This window comes from Lynx canadensis, chromosome C2 (genome assembly GCF_007474595.2).
Source record: "Lynx canadensis isolate LIC74 chromosome C2, mLynCan4.pri.v2, whole genome shotgun sequence".
NCBI classification, from domain to species: Eukaryota; Metazoa; Chordata; class Mammalia; order Carnivora; family Felidae; genus Lynx; species Lynx canadensis.
Window position 1 is genome coordinate 152198587 of NC_044311.2, and position 22223 is coordinate 152220809.

General features: G+C 50.6%; 1 protein-coding gene across 1 annotated transcript; it reads left to right on the forward strand.

Annotated features, from left to right (window-relative positions):
- The first annotated feature begins 214 nt into the window (after positions 1-214).
- On the forward strand, positions 215-20199 carry ETS2 (ETS proto-oncogene 2, transcription factor). The gene is made up of 10 exons (XM_030328913.1): positions 215-477; positions 4582-4653; positions 7663-7774; positions 9353-9472; positions 9817-10017; positions 12071-12154; positions 13132-13353; positions 14467-14730; positions 17017-17135; positions 17883-20199. The coding sequence occupies exons 2-10, from the start codon at positions 4582-4584 to the stop codon at positions 18096-18098; spliced, it is 1410 nt and encodes a 469-aa protein (XP_030184773.1). The 5' UTR covers positions 215-477; the 3' UTR covers positions 18099-20199.
- Positions 20200-22223: the final 2024 nt, after the last annotated feature.

Below are 22223 nucleotides of genomic sequence, written 5' to 3' on the forward strand. Positions count from 1 at the left end.
CCACCCTCCTCTCTTCTCACCCCACCCCTTTCCTCCCCTCCTCCACCCCTCCTTTCTCCCCCTCCCTCCTCCCCTCTTCCTCCCTCTCCGCCCCTCCCCCCGCCTCCTCCCCTCCCCTCTCTCCTCCTGTCTCCTCCCCTACTCTCTCTTTCCCCCTCCCCCTTGTCCCTCCTCCCCTCCCCTCCCCTCTGTCGTCTTCCCCCCTCCTCCTCCCCCCTCCCTGCTCCCTCCTCCCTCCCGGCTCTGAAGAGCGCGCCGCGAAGGGGACTGGCCGGTTACTTCCTCCGGTGGCGGCACGGAGCGCAGTGCGTCCCCAGCCTCGAGCGCCCGGAGCCGCCCGCCCGCGTCCGGTCAGCGTCCCGAACCCCGGCCCCGGTGCCCGCGGCTCGGACCCCCGCCCCGTCGCCCTCGCCCGCGTCCGACGCGCACCGCGGAGCCCGGCCCCGAGCCGCCGCCGGCCCTGCCCGAAGCGGCGCGGTAAGAGCGGGGTCCAGGACAGCGCCCTCCGGCGCGGCTTCTCTCCCGGGGCCCCGGACCGCGGGCGGGGACGCGGGTAGCCCCGAGGTCCGGGTCCCCAGGCGCGGCCGGGCTCGCGGCGGGGCGGCGGGGACTGCTTCCCCCGGCTTCGGGCTCGCTCCCAAGGGGGCCGGGCGGGCTCGGGGAGGTGGGGGGGGGGGCGGCGCGGGGGCCCGGGCAGGGCGCGGGTGGGCCGTGCGGTGACGCTGCTGCGAGCCGGCCGCGAACTTGGGCCGCGGCCCCCGGCGGCCGAGCCGCCGGGCGGGGCGCGCCCGCTGGCTTCACTTGCTTTTGTTTTTAAAAGGAAACGCGGGTCTGGTGGGGGGGGGGCTTCTGCCGGAGGGCGTCCCCGCGGGCCGATTTCGCGGAGGGTAAGGGGGGGGAGTGGGACACAGCGGAGGGTGTCGGGGCGGCCCCGGCGCGCCGGCTTTGCGGGTGGACTTACCCGAGCGCACCGGGCCCGTGGGATCGCGGGCGCCCGAAACACCTGGCGGCTGCACACCCCGCTTCCCCCCCCCCCCCGCCCCGCGCCCCCGCAAACGTGCCCAGCACCGGCTCACCTGCTCCGCCGCTCCGGGGCCCGATCGGGGGCGGTGGGCGAGGGAGGCGCCCGGGAGGGCGAGCCCCCCGCGGGCGCCCCGGGACTTCTGGATCTGGGCCCTCGGTGCCGGCAGGCGAGCGTGGGAGCCTGTCGGAAACGCGGGTGTGGGTGCGCAGGGCTGCCTTTATTTTCGCGTTCTTAAAGGATTTTGAATGAAAGGTTGCCGTTTGTGCGTGTGTGGGTTGTTTGCTTTGGTTTCGAGCCCAGGAGACTTTTAAGATGTTGGCCTGTATTCGGTTTCGGGGTAAGCTTAAACTGCTAGGTGACGTGCTACTTATTCAGAAAGTAAAGAAGTGAGCAGTCCCCCCTTTGGAGATAGAGGTGATTTGTTTTAATTCACCGGTAAGAGATTATATTTGTCCTGGACAATGGAAGCGCCCGTGCGCCCTCGGCCTGTCCACACCACCTCCAATCAGGGAGATAAATCTCCAAGTTAAGCTTTATTAAAATTCTGAGTAATATCACAGTATACTTATAGTTAGCGCCATGGGCCCTGCAGGGAAATATTCACTCATTTCTGGGATTAGTCATTCCTCTCTCTCTCTAAATTGATAACTTTCAAAAGAAACGGCAAAACCAGCCTTCAAAAGTAGCCTATGGGTCTGTTTTGCCTTTTGTTTTTCAAATTTACCTCAGTACCGACCTGTGCTCTGATCTTGTTCAGGTAAGGGTACTGTCCTTAGGCAAATTCTCTTTGTTTTAAAATTTTATTGTTCTCAGATCTTCCATTTCTGCCTTTTTTTTTTCCTTTTTTTGTCCAAAAGCAGCCATCAATAGGGCAACCTGAAAGGGACCTAAATTTGAAATTGATTCAGGTGAAGAAACTTGACCTTAATCAATGCCACCTTAAGAAGCCTTGTGGAGTAAAATAAGCGAATTTAAATTCCATTAGTTATGTGTCTGCCTGAAACCATTGGGGGGACACTTTGATTCTATGTGGTTCTTACAAAACAGATGAAATGCCAGACAACAAAAGAATTCTATTCTGTAGCTAGTAATCAGAGCTTTTTCTGTGGGGATGGTAGGCTGCCTTTTCTCCTGATATTTGTACCCCAAACCAGGCGAGCTTTTTCCATTGCCTTCCATACCAATTCTCCGTCCATCCCTGGAGGCTGGAAAAAAAAAAAAAAAGTACAATAAAGTCAGCAAGTTGTCTGCAAACGAGACTTAGAAAAAGTGCTTGGCCCAGTGGGCTCAGGAGAGAGAATTGGTAACAGTTAAGGCATCTTTTCGTTTAGGTCTTCTGTTTGAGGTTGGTTGATTTAATCGACAGGTAACAGCGTTTAGTTTATCCAGATAAATAACATAAAGCTGTGAGTGAAGGAGCATTTCCCGTGGTAAAGAGGAGTGAGCAGGGGCCTGGTCTAATAATATTTGTATGCTCTCTAGGCTCCACAGTGATGTGGTGGGAAAGGCCCAGGCCTCATCATTCGGGTTACCCACCCAAGGACTGATCTGGACTGTAGTCGTGCTGCAGCTGTGTGGTCCTGGGCAAGTCATTGGAGGTCTCTGGGCCTCGGTTGCCCTGTAAGATGCAACATCACTGTAAAATGTTACAACATCCGCCTCTCAGAAACGCAGGGAAGATTCAGTGAAGTGGGAATGTGTGGTCCCCCAGCTTGGGTTTGGCTCTTGTGACTAGGATGGTGTCCGTGCAGGGATCATTAGTAGGGAATACTGATTCTTGAGCGCCTGAGCCACTAAGTGGAGATTCTGAACCACAGTGGCCACGTTTGATCCCAGACAATCCTTCCTCTGCTCCCTTCTCCCCCATAGGACTATTCATTTATTGTCTGTGTTTTCCAGCCTCCACTGGCCACCATGATAATGTTTTCCAGCCTCCACTGGCCACCATGGTAATTACTCGCACTCTGAGGGTTTTAACAGCCCTCTCCAGTGTCTCTTGCCTGCTCTGTGGCATAGACTTCTCCTCCCACGCTACCTCTCTAGCCCAGGGTGTGTGTGTGTGTGTGTGTGTGTGTGTGTGTGTGTGTCCGCGTGCGTTCATGCACAGGTGCGTGTCTAGTAGCTGGGAGGTCTGGTTTAGCCATAATGTTGATCATAAGAGGAAACAAAGTACAAACTCAAAGTAGTCACGGGGAAATGTCCTACTCTCCACCTCCAATAAGCCCTATCAATTGCGCAACACTTTAATTACTCAGAGTTCCTGGTTGTAACAGGTGGGAGCACCCCCCTGGGAGATCGTGGGGGGAGGACGATTCGGGGTACCCTGTAAAGCTTCCTATAGACCTTCAGTTCCATAGCCTGTAAGCTGGGGGGCGGGGGTGGGGGTGAGTGAGGCTTGCCCGTTGCTATTATTGGTGCTAACCCAGCTTCTTTGAAAATGAGTTTTAGTCGCTCTGTATGTTTATCTACCACTCTGGTGACATGATCTTGGTACCTTTCTCGCCTATTAATATAGAACTTACTCCGCCAATTATATGTTAGGGCTCCAAATAAGTTTTCAGCCTACATCACTGTCCCCTTGCAGGCCACGTAAGCAACTATAAATTTTCTAACAGCCACATTAAATATAGGCAAGTAAATGAAGTTAATTTCTATGTTCCAAGTCACTGAATACCTTCAGAATATTACACAAACGTGCCGTCAGTCCACAGTCGTTACTGAGATACTTCACTTTTTTCTACAGAACCTTTGAAATCTTGTGTGTTTGCCATGCAGAGCTCAGCTCAGCCCATCCCAGCCCCGGGCCAAGCACTTGGCAGTCCACACAGGGCTGGTGACTATAGCACAGTGGTCAGCACAGGTCCGCCTGGTAAAGCCCAGACTCTCATCAGAGCCAGTAAGACTGATGCATGCCCAGCATTACTCCCCCTGGAAGAAACACAGCTGAGCAACACACACAGCAGACACGTTTTGAGTGTGTGTAGACAATACTGGAGGGATCCGGGGCTTTGGACTGAAGCAGTGGTTCTGGGAACCTTTTACGTCCTACCTGGGAGTGTTCGCTCGTAGCTTAGGCAGGAGAAAGGGCCTCCTAGGCTCCTTCCAGCATGCTGGCCTGGGTCTGGGTCCACCAGGAGCCGCCTGGGCGTGGGAGCAGGGGGCTGGCCCTTAGCTCCCAGGTGGAGCTCACTGCCCCGGGGACATGACCGTGGAAAGCAGCTTACCCCCACCTGTCCTATAGTCCTTGCTCAGCTCCCTGAACCAGGCTCCCTTGGGAGGCCCTGAGCAGCCAGCCAGAAAGTGCCTTCATCTGTGTGTCTGGAATCTAAGTGGATCTGGTGGAGAATCAGCATTATTATTTAATTGCTTAAATAGCGTACCCTTTTCGAGAAGGGCCTTTTAAGTAAGAACTGGCCTTCAGTTTTGAATGACCGGTTGTGCTGTAGACGGTGACAGACTCCACCAGAATTAGGGTTGACCTCGCCAGTAAAGACTTCTTAAACGTGATGTTTGTTGCCCCTGACTTTATTTCTTTTCCTTTTTTTTTTTTTTTTAAGATGAATGATTTTGGAGTCAAGAACATGGACCAGGTAGCCCCTGTGTCTAACAGTTACAGAGGGACACTCAAGGTGAGTGAGCTAAGTCTTAATTTAAACGTTTTTTTTAAAAAATATATTGGAGGGGCGCCTGGGTGGCGCAGTCGGTTAAGCGTCCGACTTCAGCCAGGTCGCGATCTCGCGGTCCGTGAGTTCGAGCCCCGCGTCGGGCTCTGGGCTGATGGCTCGGAGCCTGGAGCCTGTTTCCGATTCTGTGTCTCCCTCTCTCTCTGCCCCTCCCCCGTTCATGCTCTGTCTCTCTCTGTCCCAAAAATAAAAATAAACGTTGAAAAAAAAAATATTAAAAAAAATAAAAAAAAAAAATATATTGGAAAACTCAATCTCTAGGATCGTCAAACGATGCGCCGGGTCCCAGAAGACTGGCTTTAGCCCCGGCCTTTTAATCTACAGGCTGTGTGACTCTGGATTGTTTGCTTAGTCTCTCTGGACCTCAGTTTTCTAGTCTATAAAATGGGTATCCTGATGCTTGTTTCTGCTTGTCTTCCACGCTAGGAAACCATTTAATTTGCAGATGGTGAGGCCTTTGTGGTTTATTTCTGAGACTCCTACCAGCTGAAAAGTCCTGGGATTCTCAGTGGGACAGCGCTGGAGAAGCTGTCTCTACTGCGGTTCTGTTCATCTGTGCATTTCCTGGGGTCACGGGCTGGGTTGTTTAAGAACTGACCAGGGAAGGGGCGCCTGGGTGGCTCAGTCGGTTAAGCTGCCGACTTCGGCTCAGGTCGTGATCTCGCGGTCTGTGAGTTCGAGCCCCGCGTCGGGCTCTGTGCTGACGGCTCAGAGCCTGGAGCCTGTTTCAAATTCTGTGTCTCCCTCTCTCTCTGACCTTCCCCTGTTCATGCTCTGTCTCTCGCTGTCTCAAAAATCAATAAACGTTAAAAAAAAAAAATTAAAAAAAAAAAAAAAGAACTGACCAGGGAAGATCGGAGAGGAGGAAGGCCCGCCTCCGCAGGGGGGGGTCCTTCCTTCCGAAGGGTCTGTGCCCACCGGGCTGCTGGCAGCCTGCTGCCACACGGCCACAGAACGGCACGCCTCTCTGCGTAAACCAAAACACAGGTGAAAGATGAAGGAGGCTTTTCCGGTGTCTAAGAGCCAAATTCCATGCAGCTTCTGCCTTCGTTCCTTTGGGGAACATTCTGAAGGAGCAGAAACTGATAATTTCCCGTTTGCTTTCTTCAAACGTGACAGTGAGACCTGATTGTTTTTTTAGCCTCACGCAGTAAACACCTGTAGAAGCAGGGATTTTTCGATTGGCCTCCACCAAGCTTAGTGTTTCGTACGGTGATGGAGCTTCGTCGTGTTGCATGATCGTTTGTGTATCCTTAGGAGGTGATTTAGTCCCGGAGAGTCCCCGACGGCCAAAAATGGGCCCAGGCTTTTCTTGCGTATTAGGAAGGTCAGGAAACTTCCAGCCAGTGAGTTTGCTCGTTTGATTTGGTCAGATGTTTTCCACGTGGCAGAGGCTGTATAAGAAATCGTGGTGTTAGGTTTGAAACCACACCCCTAGAGAGGAAAATTCTTCCAGACGTTAAAAGAACCTGATGACGCTCATGTGATCTCTGGGTTCGGAGAAGAAACGTCGTTGCTGACATTGATGTGTTGGTACACTCAGTGGGAATTTGTATTGTCTTTTGGCTTCCTGACTTTAAAAAATGAACTTCCAGCCAGGAAAGGAAAGGCATTTCTTGGTCACCTGGGGAAATGTTACTGGGAATTAAAAAAAATAATAATAATAATTAATTGGCTATTTCACTGAAATTGGTCCTGTGGTATAGTTTATAAATCCAGATGAGGATTTCGAACTTACTTGATTGTTTATTCCCTTAGGTTTCTGGCAGTCAGACATTAGAGTCTCGGGTTTTGGGGGTCTGGGCTCCCATATCGTTGGGACATCGCCGTGTTGAGTGTTTTAGGCTGCGGTCCAACTTCTGCCTGCCCTCTTACGTAATGCGTCATTCATTGTTCCGCATTTCTAGAAAGAAAGCACACAAACCGATTTTATTTGTAAATGTGTTGCACATTTTTTAAATTGATGACTCAACAGATGGTTCATTGTATTACACATAACACGGGATTTCCAGTGTATGTTGGAAAAACATAACCATCTTTTACATTGTTACTCAGCAAGTCAGGCAGTGATGAATCAAGACTTTATCTGTTACTTATAAACAAGTCTTCCATTAAAGGCTACTTTCATAACTGTTAGATGAAATTATCTTAGATCGACACAGTGTGGGGTTTATCTTTCTCTGTGTCGCCATTCTCTTTTTCCCCTAAGCTATAGATAGTTGAACTTGAAACCTTTTTCCTTTGGAAAGCTTTCTCCTTAGTAGATGATGTGGGGTAGAGGTCTTTTCAACACCTTAACTTTTATAAAAGTAAACCTTAAGGTGTTTTTTTCATATCTGTTACTATTTTCTGGACCATTGGAGTTGAGTGAAAAAAAAAAACTAGTTTCAGTTAAAGTGTTTCATGGTTAAACATAAAGATAACTGCTTCCACAAATAAAGTAATTTATTTCACTGTTTGCTTCTCAGTTTTCATTCAGTCATTTGTCTTCCCTTTAACGGCAATGAGCTAAAACTGCCCGACTGAGGGTAGTTTTTGCTTTTGTGCCCAGTCTGACTGAATTTCCCTCTGATGTAGTGGAGGGACCAGGTGTTTGGACCAGGTGGGTCTCTTAGTCTCGTCCAGTCCTGTTCTTCCAAAGTTCCATTATTTTTAGGTTTGTTTACTTCATTTCTTCGTTGAAGTTAATTATTAGGCCATTAAAAATAAATTCCTGGGTCATCCTGACCCTGCGAGGTCAATGAAATGATCCCGAGTAAAATGGAACCCTCCCCATCACTTTGACTGTCTCGTAAGTCTGGTCTGAGAGCGCTCAGTGGTCTGGTCCATTGGTGGCTTCATAATTGCCAGTTTCGTCAGGCTATGTCGGCACGATTACCCATGGACCACTTTTAAAACAGGTAATTAAATGGGTTGAAATATTAATTTCCATTTTCTTTTCCATCTGTTTCCCAGCGCCAGCCAGCTTTGGACACCTTCGATGGGTCCCTGTTTGCTGTTTTCCCCTCCCTAAACGAAGAGCAGACACTCCAGGAAGTGCCTACAGGCTTGGATTCAATTTCTCATGGTAATTTGCTACTCAGACTTGACAAAGTGTGCCTGGTTTCCTCCCCTAGTTCGGTTACTAAAGAGGCGACCATTTGCAAGCGGCCTCGGTTGGTGTCTTCAGTCTTTGGCATGCAAAGTTGGTGACTCCGGACCTGGGAGAAGACAGTTTTCCCACTATGAATGTGCTGGCTCTGGTGTCTTCCCCTGCCAGGCGCCCGCCCCCCAGCCAGCGCAAATGCCCTGCTGGGACCAACCTGTAGGGGAGCCCCTGAGATTTCCACTGGGATGTTTGCAACACCGTAGCCAGCCTGGGTCCCGTCTCCCGGGTGCACCTGCAAAGCGGATGATTAAAATGCACCCCAGCGTCTCTGTCTGGGGTCTCCTCATTAGTTAGATCATCCACCCCACCCCGGAGTCTTGGGGCAACAAATGACAATTGCTAATATCCGCCCGCCCGTTTGTATTTATTTCTGTAGTTCTTTTTTTTTTTTTTTTTTAATTTTTTTTTTTTTCAACGTTTATTTATTTTTGGGACAGAGAGAAACAGAGCATGAACAGGGGAGGGGCAGAGAGAGAGGGAGACACAGAATCGGAAACAGGCTCCAGGCTCTGAGCCATCAGCCCAGAGCCTGACGCGGGGCTCGAACTCACGGACCGCGAGATCGTGACCTGGCTGAAGTCGGACGCTTAACCGACTGCGCCACCCAGGCGCCCCTATTTCTGTAGTTCTTAATGTCATGGCTTATTGTTTTTAAAGGGACAGCAGTCAGATAATGCCTGTACGATTACTGGGATAGGGTTATTCGTTGGAAACATTCCAGAGATTACTCTGTCATACGAAGTAGGTGCTGGAAAATACAGCCCAGAAAACTAATTAAAACACAGATGCCTGCATAAGTATACCATCATGCGGTCGTTTATCATTCATGAAATTGCTGAGGGAACCCGGAGAAGATTGGTTTTCAATAAAAATTGCAGGTGCGCTGACGTGACGGGGGCTAAATGCTGTGTGTTCGCATTACACCAGAAGGCCCTTTGCCTGCTGCTTATTTGAATGGAGGTAACTTCAGATTGTACATTTACAGGGGCACCTGGGTGGCCCAGTCGGTTAAGCGTCCCACTTCGGCTCAGGTCATGATCTCACAGCTCGTGAGTTCGAGCCCCACGTCGGGCTCTGTCTCTGTCTCCTTCAAAAATGAATAAACATTAAAAAAAAAAATTCTTTTAAATGGCAAATTCTACATTTACCGTCCCTTAAAACCTTTGACCGAAACCACCTACTGTCTTTCATTGTTTAAAAATTTTAAAAGAGATTTAGATAGGAATTTCACCTAAGGATAATGGCAAAATAATTTGCAAAATAAAATAAAACTTGCATTTTATTTTCCTAAGTGTAGCTGTGAGATGTAGGATATTTTCTGAATTTCCACCCCTCCCCGGCCAAATTTTTGATAACATTTATACTCTCTTAAGGAATTACGTCAAGGTTTGAGATCAGAATTGTTCTTTCCTGAAAACTTAACAAGATTTCTCCCCTGAAGTAAAATCTGGTCGTGCCAGCTTCCAGCCCTCATGTCCCCATGGGGTTTCTTTCTAGATACATCCAGCTGGGAGTTACCTCTGTTAACGCCGTGCAGCAAGGCCGTGATGAGTCAAGCCTTAAAAGCTACCTTCAGCGGCTTCAAGAAGGAGCAGCACCGTCTTGGCATCCCAAAGAGTAAGGGCCACTTTTTCCAGTAGTTTCTCTGAGTCTGGGTTGTACTGGAAGAACGAATCTGACCGTCGTTGCTTGGGATTGCTTGGGATGACGGCCGGTTCTTCCCCAAGCAGCTTGCAGCTGGCATAACCCGAGCCAGCGATGGTTTCAAACCCCTCAACCGGCCGAACCCTCAGTCCGGCACCGTTGTTACTGTCTTAGAGTTTACTGGGTGTCTTTTCCCTCTGCCCGGTCTCTGGTACACATCTGGACTTTGCGGGCAGATCAGGAACGACGCTGCTCTCACTGCCTCCCTCCCGTTTTCTCCCTGTGTGTGTCTGTCTGTCCTTGCCTCCCCCGGACAGACCCCTGGCTGTGGACCGAGCAGCAAGTATGCCAATGGCTCCTCTGGGCCACCAGCGAGTTCAGCCTGGTCAACGTCAATCTCCAGAGGTTCGGCATGAATGGCCACGTGTTATGCAACCTGGGCAAGGAGCGTTTTCTGGAGCTGGCACCTGACTTTGTGGGCGACATTCTCTGGGAGCATCTGGAGCAGATGATCAAAGGTACCCGCTGGGGGGCCTGGCTCCTGCTCGCCGAGGAGAGCCGTGGCAGGGAAGAGGGATGGAAGGGGGAGCGGTGCTCTGTAATCGTATGGTTGGGGTTCCGAATTACGTAAAGTGCCTGAAAATGCCACCGGAGTGAGTCAGATGTGTGGCCGTGATTAGAGGGTTTTTAATCCACTGAAGTGTGTGTGTGTGTGGAATGGAGCATAGCCACGAGGCAGTGACCTGAGTCACTAACTCGTTGACCGTGGTCAGATGGCATGTGTCAGAGGAGTGCGTGTTGGCTCAGATATGGAGGCCAGCAGAATTCCCAGGTGCTGGGGCGCATCTTAGAGAACCCGAAGGAGCAAGTTGCCCTGAGTGAAAGGGAGCTTTTATTCAGACACACTCCGTGCATTTTACAGTAAGTTTTCCTAAGACCCAATGGAATGCAACAACGAGAATTTCCTCTGGTTTTATCTATTTAAACAAATGCAGAAGTGATTGATATATGTTTACACGCTGACATGTTCTGCAGAAACTGGCCTTGGATAAAAAGAACTCTCATCAGATAGAAAGTCTTTAATTTTTTTTTTAATGTTTATTTTTGAGAGAGAGAGAGGCAGAGCGTGAGCACGGGAGGGGCAGAGAGGCAGGGACACACAGAATCCGAAGCAGGCTCCGGGCTCCGAGCCGTCAGCACAGACCTCGACGTGGGGCTCGAACTTGTGAACTGTGAGATCATGATCCGAATCGAAGTCGGACGCTTAACCGGCTGAGCCACCCAGACGCCCCCAGAAAGTCTTGATTTAGACCTTATAAGAGTGTTGGCAGCAATGTTAACAACACATCTAGTTAAAAAGAAAAAAAAAATTATAGGAAAGGATCAAGTTATAAATATAAGAAAATCAGTTCATTGGTAGAGTTCAGAGAAATAGTCCTCACTCACTTGATTTTAAACACTGTGTTTCAACACCTTTTACAGACCCAGGATCTTTGAAAGACCTTAGGTTTCAGCCACCATTTCTTTTAGGCTGTGACTTCTGGGGGCCAAGGAAGCTTATTTGTGAAGACCCCCAAATCCTTCCTGAACTTGGACAAGTCTGATTTGACGAGTTTCTGGTGAATCTGCTCACTGGCGGGTTGGGCCTGTCTGACCATCACTCAGGGTGTGAGTCTGTGTGGGCCTGGATTTGTGGGTGTGTGTGGTTCAGTGTGTTTGTAGGGAGTAAGCACACACAGGGAATGCTAATAACCTTTTCCTTTTCAAAGTTCCCAGCCCCTGGGACAGATGGAACTTCATAAGTATCTAACTACCTCTTGACGGCAGGGGTGAATTAAATTCACGGTCTAGATATTTGAAATGATGCAGTAGAACATTTAGCTTGGCCAGTGACAGCGTTCATGGCGGAAAACTCACTCTAGTTATTAGAAAATGTGTTGCTGTCTCCGGTTTTTTAAAAAGACCAAATGACGCTGATTACCGTCTGATTAAATGTGGAGCACAGGGGCGCCTGGGTGGCTCAGTCGGCTGAGCCTCCGACTTCGGCTCAGGTCATGATCTCGCGGTTTATGAGTTCAAGTCCCGCATTGGGCTGTCTGCTGTCAGCACAGAGCCCCCGTCAGATCCTGTTCCCCTCTCTCTCTGCCCCTCCCCCGCTCACACTCTCTGTCTCTCTCAAAAATAAGTTAAAAAAAATCTTTAAAAAAATTTTAAAGGGGCGCCTGGGTGGCGCAGTCGGTTAAGCGTCCGACTTCAGCCAGGTCACGATCTCACAGTCCGTGAGTTCGAGCCCCGCGTCGGGCTCTGGGCTGATGGCTCAGAGCCTGGAGCCTGTTTCCGATTCTGTGTCTCCCTCTCTCTCTGCCCCTCCCCCGTTCATGCTCTGTCTCTCTCTGTCTCAAAAAAAAAATAAATAAACGTTGAAAAAAAAAAAATTAAAAAAAAAAAATTTTAAAAAACGTGAAGCGTAAACGCATTTTGATATTCTAAAATAACCGTACGATGGTAATTTGGGAATAAATGTTTTTGACCTTGATTTGCAATCCTATGCCTCCTGTATCTGTTTTTCAGAAAACCAAGAAAAGACAGAAGATCAGTATGAAGAAAATTCACACCTCAACTCCGTTCCTCATTGGATTAATAGCAATTCACTAGGTCAGTCCAATCGATTCTTGCCCTGAAGACCTTGGTTTCAAGCTTTTCTATTAAATTTGCACTCTCCACCCCCACGAAAAAAATCAATAAAAATAAAAATAAATTCGGACTCCCTGGCGCACAGTCTTGGCCTGCACTGTCCCCATGTGGTGACGACACGTGGCTCTTGATGCGTGGCTGGTCCACGTTGAGACGTGTGGTAAATAATACACATCTGCAACGATAATTGGTACTGTTGAGTCAGATGAAAGGTTAAAATTAATTTCACCTGTTTATTTTCAGTTTGCTGTTGCGGCTACTGGAAAATCTAACGTTGCCTGAGTGCCTGGCATGATCTTTGCCTGGCCAGTGCCGTCCAAGGCAGTCCGTAGAGCCCAGGGGCAGAGCGAAGGGGGCTGACGGTTGTAGTCAGAGCTGGTGCAATCAGTAAGAGGTGACAGGCACGGGAAGCATGTAGAAAGCAATTCTAAATTTGCTCTGAACTTTGGAGTTCAAAGAAGTGTCCTGGAATTCGGGTCTTTCCTTCTGGTCACTGACACTGATGAGTGTGGATTACAGATGGTCCCCCCACCAGCCCCCACCCCCCCCCCTCCCCCAGCCAGCAGAGGGAGGGGATGTTCCCTTGCAAGGCACACGCTGGGTGGCAAATCACTTACTCCCTCCGAGCCTTAGCAACTGAAAGAGCCAGTGACCTCTGCCATCCCGAGGCAGGATGAAAGCATTTGATAAACCAGAGCCGTAGAAATGCTGACATCAAGGCACCGCATCTCGGTCCGGGGAATTTTGGAAAAGGGCTCCCTGGCTTCAGAAGAGCTGTTGCCGAAGCCCACACCCCCCCCCCCCCCCCCGCCACGGTTTCGTGCAGGGTTAGAGCGTGCAGAACGGGTTGTGTTTGGTTCGGTTCGAGGGCACCGAGGGTCTCTGATGACCACGTCGCTCCTGCCTAACAACTCTGCCGTCCGATCGTTGTGTCCCAGGCTTTGGCGTGGAGCAGGCAGCGTATGGCGTGCAGACACAGAATTACCCCAAAGGCGGCCTCCTGGACGTGTGTGCATCATCCTCAGCACCCAGCGCGCTCGGTTCTGAGCAGGACTTTCAGATGCTCCCCAAGTCTCGACTCAACACCGTCAGCGTCAGTTACTGCCCCGTCAGTCAGGACTTCCCAGGCGGCAGCTTGAACCTTCTCGCTGGCGGTTCTGGTAAGTCAGGGCTCCAGGCTTGGTTCAGACAGTCGCACAGTGAGGGGAGCTTCTCACGCAGCTCGGCCTGGATTCAGCCTTTGGAGGAGGGCACAGGTCCCCTCTGTGTCCCAAGTGCTGTGGGGCACTGTTGGCAGGGGACAGATGGTCTCCGCAAACATCGACTCCCGCTATGTTTCACGCTCTGAGCCGGGCACCGCGGGTATTGAGCAAACAAGGCATGGTCTCTGCTCTCGCAGCTGGATTCCTCCACTCAGTGGGCTATTTTGGGAGAAAACGTAGGAATGTGACATTCCTGCATGTGGGAGAAAACGTAGGAATATGACAGATTTCTTTTTATGGAGGTGCACACGTACAACGCACAAATCTCGGCTTGTACTGCCGGCTGACTGTTTACATATATGCCCCTGAGTAAGTAACAGCCACCCAGATGGAGATAGAGAAGCTTCCAGCCTCCCAGAAGACCCCGTCACGTGCCTTCCGTCAGTAGCGTCCACACAGCAAGAGGAAACCATTGTCTTGACTGCTGTCATCATAGATTAGATTTTCCTGCCCATGAGCTTGATATAAATGGAATCCTAGCGCTCTGTTTTCTTGTGCCTTTTGTTCCTCATCGTGTCTGAGACCCATGCATGTGGTTGGTTGTGGCAGACAATTGTCCTTTTCTTTTCTTTCTTTTTTTTTATTCCAAGTGTGAGTGGGGGAGGGGCAGAGAGAGAGGGAGACCCAGAACCCGAAGCGGGCTCCAGGCTCCGAGCCGTCAGCACAGAGCCCGACGTGGGGCTCAAACCCACGAACTGGGAGATCGTGACCTGAGCCGAAGTCGGGGGCTTAACAGGCGCCCCCCAGTTGTCCTTTTCATTGCTGTGTAATACTCCATCCTGCAGAGCTGCGCTTGGTTCAGCCATGCTGCTGCTGGGTGCTGAGGTTGTATGGCACATTAGTCATCAGGACCGAGTGCCTCGTGGAGGAGCTTTGTGAGCAGTCCCCAGGGGGGTTGGTGTCCATGCTGCTGCAAAGCCCCAGACCGGCCTGAGGTCCCTCGCGGCTCGGTAACACCGGACGGTCCCCTGCCCGGAGGAGTCAGCGTCCGTGCCCGGTTGTCTTTGCCAGGAAAGCCCCGGGACCGTGACTCCCCCGAGAACGGCACGGACAGCTTCGAGAGCTCAGACTCGCTGCTGCAGTCCTGGAACAGCCAGTCGTCGCTGCTGGACGTGCAGCGAGTGCCTTCCTTCGAGAGCTTCGAGGATGACTGCAGCCAGTCCCTGTGCCTCAACAAGCCGACCATGTCCTTCAAGGACTACATCCAGGAGCGGAGCGACCCGGTGGAGCAGGGCAAACCAGTCATACCTGCGGCGGTGCTGGCCGGCTTCACAGGTGAGCGCATCGCCCGGGTCTCCCCGTCACCTCCCCGGGCCCCGCCCGGCCGCAGCGCCGCATTATTTATCCAGGGTGTTTCTGGTTGGAGCACATTGTATTCACACCCCGCGTTGCCTGCGTGGCCGTCATCCCGAATCGGGCAGGCCGCATCCCTGATTTCTAAAACGGCCAACGTTGCAGGGATTTTCGCACACCCAGCTCGGTGGCGGGGATGCGCTTCCAGGGGCGGCTCCCTCCCCTGGGGTGTGCAGGGCCGGCCTGCAGGGGAGACGGCTGGGGCGCACGCACGGGGCCTGCGGAGGCCTTAGCTCTGACTCACCCCCTCCAGGAATTCCAAAGAACGTCAGCCAGCCCAGGGAGGGACAGGAGCCCGGCTGCAATAACACGGGGGCTGTTTACCTTTTCGTGTTTCTAAAATCCATCTTATTTTTAAGATTTGGGCGAGAGCTATTTTAGGCAACGGATAAATATTAAGGCTGTTTCTGGAAGCAGATATTTCCAGTGCTTGAGCAAAATTACCAAGATTTTTTTTTTCACTGCTTCATAGGTCCTTAAATGTGTGTGGGTGTTTTTGTTTTTTTTTTTCCTATTTTGACCATATGGAGCCAGTGGATTAAAAAAAATACCTATGGAAAAACAACTCACAGGTTAAAGTAAGAATACAGAGGGATCCTTTTCTTTTTTTTTTTCTTTCTGCCGTCCCAAACGTCCACAGAAATGGGCTTGGTGAGAAGATACACAGCCATGGTGGTCTTCATTTTAAGATTCGTTACCATTTGCCAACTGTCAGCTCTTTGTGGCTAACTAGGCGCGAATAGGGTTGGCGATCCTTGGGACAGCCCAGCGCAGGTGAGGGCAGTAACCTGCTTTACAGTTGGGGCGGTTGGCTCAGAAGTGGACAGCTTTCCGGGCACATAGGTAACCTGGTTGTGTCTGCTTCCAGAACTCCTGCCCTTTGTGTTTTCTAGCCTTATTGATGATGGCCATGGGGTCTTGAGGAACAGCTCTTTGATGGGTGTGTGATTCAGGGCAAGACCCCTGGCATCTGAGCGCATCTCCTCTTTAAAGCAATGTTACAGGGGTGCCTGGGCGGCTCAGTCGGTTAAGCCTCTGACTTTGGCTCAGGTCATGATCTCACGGTTCGTGGGTTTGAGCCCCGCATCGATCTCGGTGCTGACAGCTCGGAGCCTGGAGCCTGCTTTGGATTCTGGGTCTCCCTCCCTTTCTGGCCCTCTCCTGCTCATGCTTTTGCTCTCACTCTCAAAAAAAAAAAAAAAAAAAAAAACCACATTAAAAATAAATAAAAGAGTGTTACAGGGCGCCTGTGTGGCTCAGTCGGTTAAGCATCCACCTCTTGGTTTCGGCTCAGGTCATGATCTCACGGTTCGTGAGTTCGAGGCCCGTGTCAGGCTCTGTGCTGACAGTGCGGAGCCTGCAGGTTCTCTTTCTCCCTCTCTCTCTGCCCCTTCCCCACTCACTCTGTCTCTCTCTCTCTCTCTCTCTCTCTCTCAAAATAAGTAAACTTGAAAAAAATAAATAAAATACAGTGATAACCATCTTCACAAGGTGGGGGTTCTAAATATTACCCAGGAGAGGTATATGAAAAGCAAAGCATCCCTCGCCAGAGGTGGTGAAGCAATGGATACAACCCCAGATGCCCAACTCGCTGTTGAGTAAACTGAGTCCTGGATTAAGCAATTTACCCACCCTCATTCTAGTCAGGAAGGTGCAGCGTAGGATTCCTTGAATGGCGTGCCTCATTCTGTGGGGAAACACCCCTTCAGCCACCCCCGCCCCTGTCCTGCTGGGTGGCTCTAGAAATAAACCCTGAAACTTATTACATAAGGAACAATTAAACAGGATGAGGAATCTTTTTTAAAAGATTTTAAGGCATCTCTGCACCCACCGTGGGGCTCGAACTCACAACCCCGAGGTCAAGAGTCGCACGCTCCCCCGACCGAGCCAGCCGGGCGCCCTCGAGCTGAGGAATTTTCATGTCTAGAATCGGTGGCCCTGAGTTTTTTTCCAGAAGACCAAACTCGGCGATCCTTAAGGGCTCAGTGACCCCTTGTTTCTGGAGTGGGAGGCGGGGAGGAAGACGCCCTATTGGGTCTCTAGCCTGGTGCCGTTGAAGTGTCACCACCCTTGAACCGGGTCGTCATGTTGGCCCCCTGTCCGGAGGTGGGTCTCACAGGGCTCCAGCAGCCGAGGTCACTAGGAGGACGAAAGCCTTGCCGAACTGTAAATCTGTAAAAACGTGTAACCCGCCCTTTCCCCCCCCAGGAAGCGGACCTATTCAGCTGTGGCAGTTCCTCCTGGAATTACTCTCGGACAAGTCCTGCCAGCCGTTCATCAGCTGGACTGGGGACGGATGGGAGTTCAAGCTCGCTGACCCCGATGAGGTACGGCCCGGGCTCGGGAAGTCCATCTCTGGGCTCAGAACCCTGATTTCCTCACCTTAGGCCCAGCTGGGCACACGGCAGGGTCCACGGCTACTAACCAGAGCGGCTCTAGTGTCCCGTGGGCGTGCACGTGGGCACCGGGCAGGCTTCTCCGTCTTGCTCTCTCCTCTGATATAGAGGCACGAGCGGTAAACTGAGGGTCTCTCCCGACCACTCGCAAATGCCGTGGGGAGTTTGCCTTCCCCCCCCCCCCCCGCAGCCCCGTGCTGGTCCTCGGGGCTTCCCCTCTGCAGGAGGAGGCTGGGGGCAGATCCGAGACCCTCCCCTGCAGGCCTTAGAGAGGCCCGTGATCTCTGGCAGCAGGAAGGTGCAAAGAAGCGCTGAGGAATGCATACCGTCCCGTGGCTCGGAACCACACCCAGCAGCTGGTGGCTGGCGTGCCTGGAATAGGAGCCCGGGGTGGGGGGGGGGAGGACACAGCGTTTCCCTTGCATCGGGGCCGCCTGACCGTGAACCATGGCCTCAGGCCGCAGGAGGCGGCGCGGCGGGTGGGGGCCCCTCCCTCCGTCCTCAGAGACACGGTGCCCCGGCAGGTGCCCTGAAACAGAGCACACACCCCCAGGGCTCGTGAGGGCCAGCCCGGTTCTCTCCGGGTAAGCGGGCACGACCACCCTCACGGGGGGAGAAGGTCCCCCCGCTTTTTCTTTACCTGCCCAGTTGAAGTCTCTCCCTCCGTGTCCGCCGCAGGTGGCCCGCCGGTGGGGGAAGAGGAAAAACAAGCCCAAGATGAACTACGAGAAGCTGAGCCGCGGTTTGCGCTACTACTACGACAAGAACATCATCCACAAGACGTCGGGCAAGCGCTACGTGTACCGCTTCGTGTGTGACCTGCAGCACCTGCTGGGGTTCACCCCCGAGGAACTGCACGCCATCCTGGGCGTCCAGCCCGACACGGAGGACTGAGGCCCGCGGGGCCCCGACCGGAGCCGGCCCCGCCCGCGTGGGCCCCCCCCACCCCCCACCCCGAGGACCCTGACAGGCGGCGTTGATCGCGTCCCGGAGAGTCGCCGCGGAGCAGTGGCCTTGTTCCCTCCGAAACCGCGGGTTTTCCGCCACCAGGAAGCACGGTTTCTCGCTCGGAGAGCCTGCCGACTTGGATGCCGCTGCTGCTGACGCTCTTAACGTTAGAACGGCCGAGAAAGAAGCACTGGGAAGCCGCCCTGGCCGCCCCCCATCCCCGAGCAGGCTGTGTGACCGGAACGTCCCGGCTCCCGGAGAGTCTCAAAGGAGCGAGCCTGTCTGGGGCACGCGCATTTTGGGGTTTTTTTGTTTTTGTTTGTTTGTTTCCCGTAAGTTTCTTTCCGCCTCTGGCAGCCGGGAATCACAAAGGCGGGGGTGTTCTGTTCGGTTCAGAGAGGCGGAGGGGCGGTGCAGGGAGACTGTGGTGCCGTTTCAGGAGTCAGGTTTGTATATATGACTGTAATCTCCTCGTTGCTGTCTGAATCCTCTAATGGTCCTATTTAACAAAAACTGTACATTGTAATTTAAAATAATTCCGTAAGCGTACGTGGAGCGGGAACGCAGAGCCCGTGCGGCATTCTGCAAACGTCGCGTCTGCCCGGCCAGACGCAGAAGTTGTAAAGCCGTGTGTTATTTACATTCAATATGCCTACAGGTGTAAGTTCTGAGAGGGTCAGTCCCTTGTTTTTGTTTTGTTTTGCCCGGATTATCATCCGGCAAGGACTTTGTACATTTGGGAATTTTTATAAAAACACTTAATGTTATTATCTGGAGGCACACGTAGCCTCCGCTTTCTCCTTAATTGTAACGTAAAAGCTATAGAGCAGTATTTTTCTTGACGAATGGCATATGTTTTCCATTTCTGTGCATGCCTTTAAACCAGTTGATACGCAAACCTTCTTTTATTTTTTAGTTCGACCGGGTTTCCCCGACGACTAACGTCCCCTGACCAGCCATTCCCTTCCCATGGTCCACCTCCGCGCCCCAAATTATTCTGTATGATTAAAATAAGAATGCTATTTTTGGAAATATGTGGCTCCTTTTCAGAGATCAGGAAGGATTTATGTAGCAGCTATTTTTACTGCAGAAGTAATTCACTGGAAAAAATGCAATTTGTAAGAAAGCTTTATTTTTATCTGCACTCCATGTAAAGTTAAACGTATTGTACAGAGCTGAAGGTTGGGGCCGGTGGGGGGAGGGGAGGGGGACCTTCACGAAGTCTGTTGGTCATGAACGAAACTCGAATTTTTTCCCTGGCCTGGCTCACCTGTCGGGTCGTGGGCTGTCTGGACACGCACGATGCTGTTCCTTTCTGCTCAGTGCCCGCAGCGGCACGGGTCTTTGTTCCTATTTTCGTGGAAGCTGAATGCCCAGAGGCAAAGAGAGGGCACAGAAAACAGGAGAGAGAATCCTTTGGAGGGGTCGACTTGCAGAAATGTTTTGCGCCCGACGGGAGACTCCCGTGGTTGTTTCGAAGGAGCGCCTGGGTCCGCGTGCAGTCAGGACGCTTGTAAATGATCGAGTCGACCTGGTTTCGGAGCCTCACCGACTTCACTCGCAATGTGAGAGGCCACTCAGAGGAGTGGCTGGCGTCCCCGGAGAGGAGTCCATCTATGTATTGAGACCATGAAACTGGGTGTGGGGGGCAGCTGGGAACAGCAACACCAGAGCTGGGGACTCTGTCTCAGTACCTACCAGAGACCGTTTCCAATGTCTTTAAGCACAGGATGTTTTTCTCAAGCGGGACATGTTTATCACTCAGACATCTGTTTATAACATCAACAGACATGTGACCGGGAATGTCTTTCTGCCAAAGGGGATCTTAGCCCTTGGCTCATTTTAAATGGGGTTGAACCACATGAAATTGCCAATATTGGACTTTTTTAGAAACTTACAAAGTTGGCAGTGTCATGTGGTTCAACCTAAGTTACAGAAACCAAAGTCGTCATAAACCTTTGGTGTGGTCATGCACAGAACTGAAGTATAAAGATTTTGTAATCTGGCCTTTTCTCTTGCAAATAATAAAGTATTTTGTTTATATATACGCCTCCTGGTAAGGGTCCTCATTCTTCCCACCCCGACAGGGGATGAGGGGAGGTGGTATGATATTGAGCTCTGATCCATTGTCCTCTCAGCAGCTTTCCGTCTATTGAGAGTCACAAGTCCATTTAACTGATTTTACACACAGGTCACCTAGTAAATCATGACCAAATCGCAGCCACCTGTGAGCTCTTCCTGATGGAATCCTGAGAAAGTGCTTACAGCAAAAAAAAAAAAAAAATAAATAAATAAATAAAAATTCTTTTAAGAAGGGGTTAGAATGGAAAGACACAGGTGTCTTGTCTTTGCCAAGGGGTCGGCAGAGGGAACACGGGATGGTAGGATGTTGATGTGAGGAACATAAGAACTTCAGTCTCAAAAACTTTCTCCGGGGTGCCTGACATTGCTGAGCTGACTGAGGTCGGGGTGATGATCCTGGGACACCTGTTATCAAACACACTTCAGAATTAGGATGGGGCACCTGGGTGGCTCAGTCTGTTAAGTATCTCACTCTTGATCGTGGCTCAGGTCATGATCTCATGGGTTTGTGAGATCGAACCCAGCGTGCTGACAGCACGGAGCCTACTTGGTATTCTCTCTCTCTCTCTCTCTCTCTCTCTCTCAATAAGCTAAAAACACAAGTTAGGATGCCAACAAAGAGGTGGGTTATAATCAGTGATGTGCCGGATCCCTCTCACCACAGGCTAGAGAGAGAGCAGGTCCCTTCCCAACTTCGCATCAATGACATATTGGCACCTTGAAAGTGGTCGTGATGAGAGCATTTATACCATGGAAATCACCGGACGCTACAAATCAGGGCTCCCTTCAAGGCCCCTCAGGGAGCTGGTTGTTAAACATTTACCAAAACACCACTGGCATCGGTGTTCACCATATTAGTAATTAGAACAAATTTTGCAATGCAATTCCTTTTTAAAATAACATTGTTATGAAAAATAACTTTTCCAAAAAAACAAAAGGAGCATTGTTTTACATGTTTCCAAATTTCTCTGATGTCTGGTTGAAAAGAGAGCTGGGTTCTTATATTTTCTTCTGCATTTTGTCTCTTGCAATATATTTTGGAGGAAATCAGGTCTCACACTGATACGTAATTGGAACAGAGGAGTATTTGGGAGATGTTTAGGATAATTGTGTGTATTTTATACTAAACCTAACCTGGCAGATGAAAGTTATTTAAAGGTTCACTGCAGTTGGAATATGAAACCATACCAATAAACTTTCCTGTGATTACAGTAAATTCTATTGGTCTGTCTTGCACTTTGAGTGGATCATTTACCCAGGGGTGATTTTGTAACATCACACATTAGTCATTTGGAAAATATTGCTTCAAAATGTTGACACATTTCAATGTCTAATATCAAACAATCACATTAATTACCACCATCACCAATTTCACCAGGAAAGTACTGAGAATCTATCAAGCTCACAGTGGCAATGTAAATTTTCAGAAATTCAGATTTTCACTTGAAAGTTCAATTTTTATCACTGGCAACAAATAGTCTTAAGTTTCTTTGAAATGACAGACTCATTTCATTTGCTTGTGAGGAAATACCTGTCAGATACCCAAGTCTGAATAAACATAACTTGTCAGTTGTTCTTGCAGGTAAAAATGGCGTCCATGGATAAAGTGGTTAGTTTAGCTTGCAACTCACACAAATGCATGATGCATTTCCCGGGACAACCAATCTACCTTAGCATGCAGCAGTTCTTCGTGTGTACTGTTACCCAGAAATTAAAAACGTGTATTCACTCATTAATAAAATTACTTTTTACTCCTTTATCAAGGACATTTTTAAATGGAACTGGTATTTTTTTTTCCCTACCAGTACATGGTGGTGAAGAATGCAGTGATGGCTGGGACAGTTAATGCTAAGGCCCCAGCAATTTTACACACCTTTGCCTTTGCAAAGTATCTGAAAGGGTGTCAGAGCCCCACAGATATCTGTGGACCTCACTTTGAGAAATGTTCTGGAAAGCAGAGCAGCTCACCCAGAACGGAGTGGAACAGGG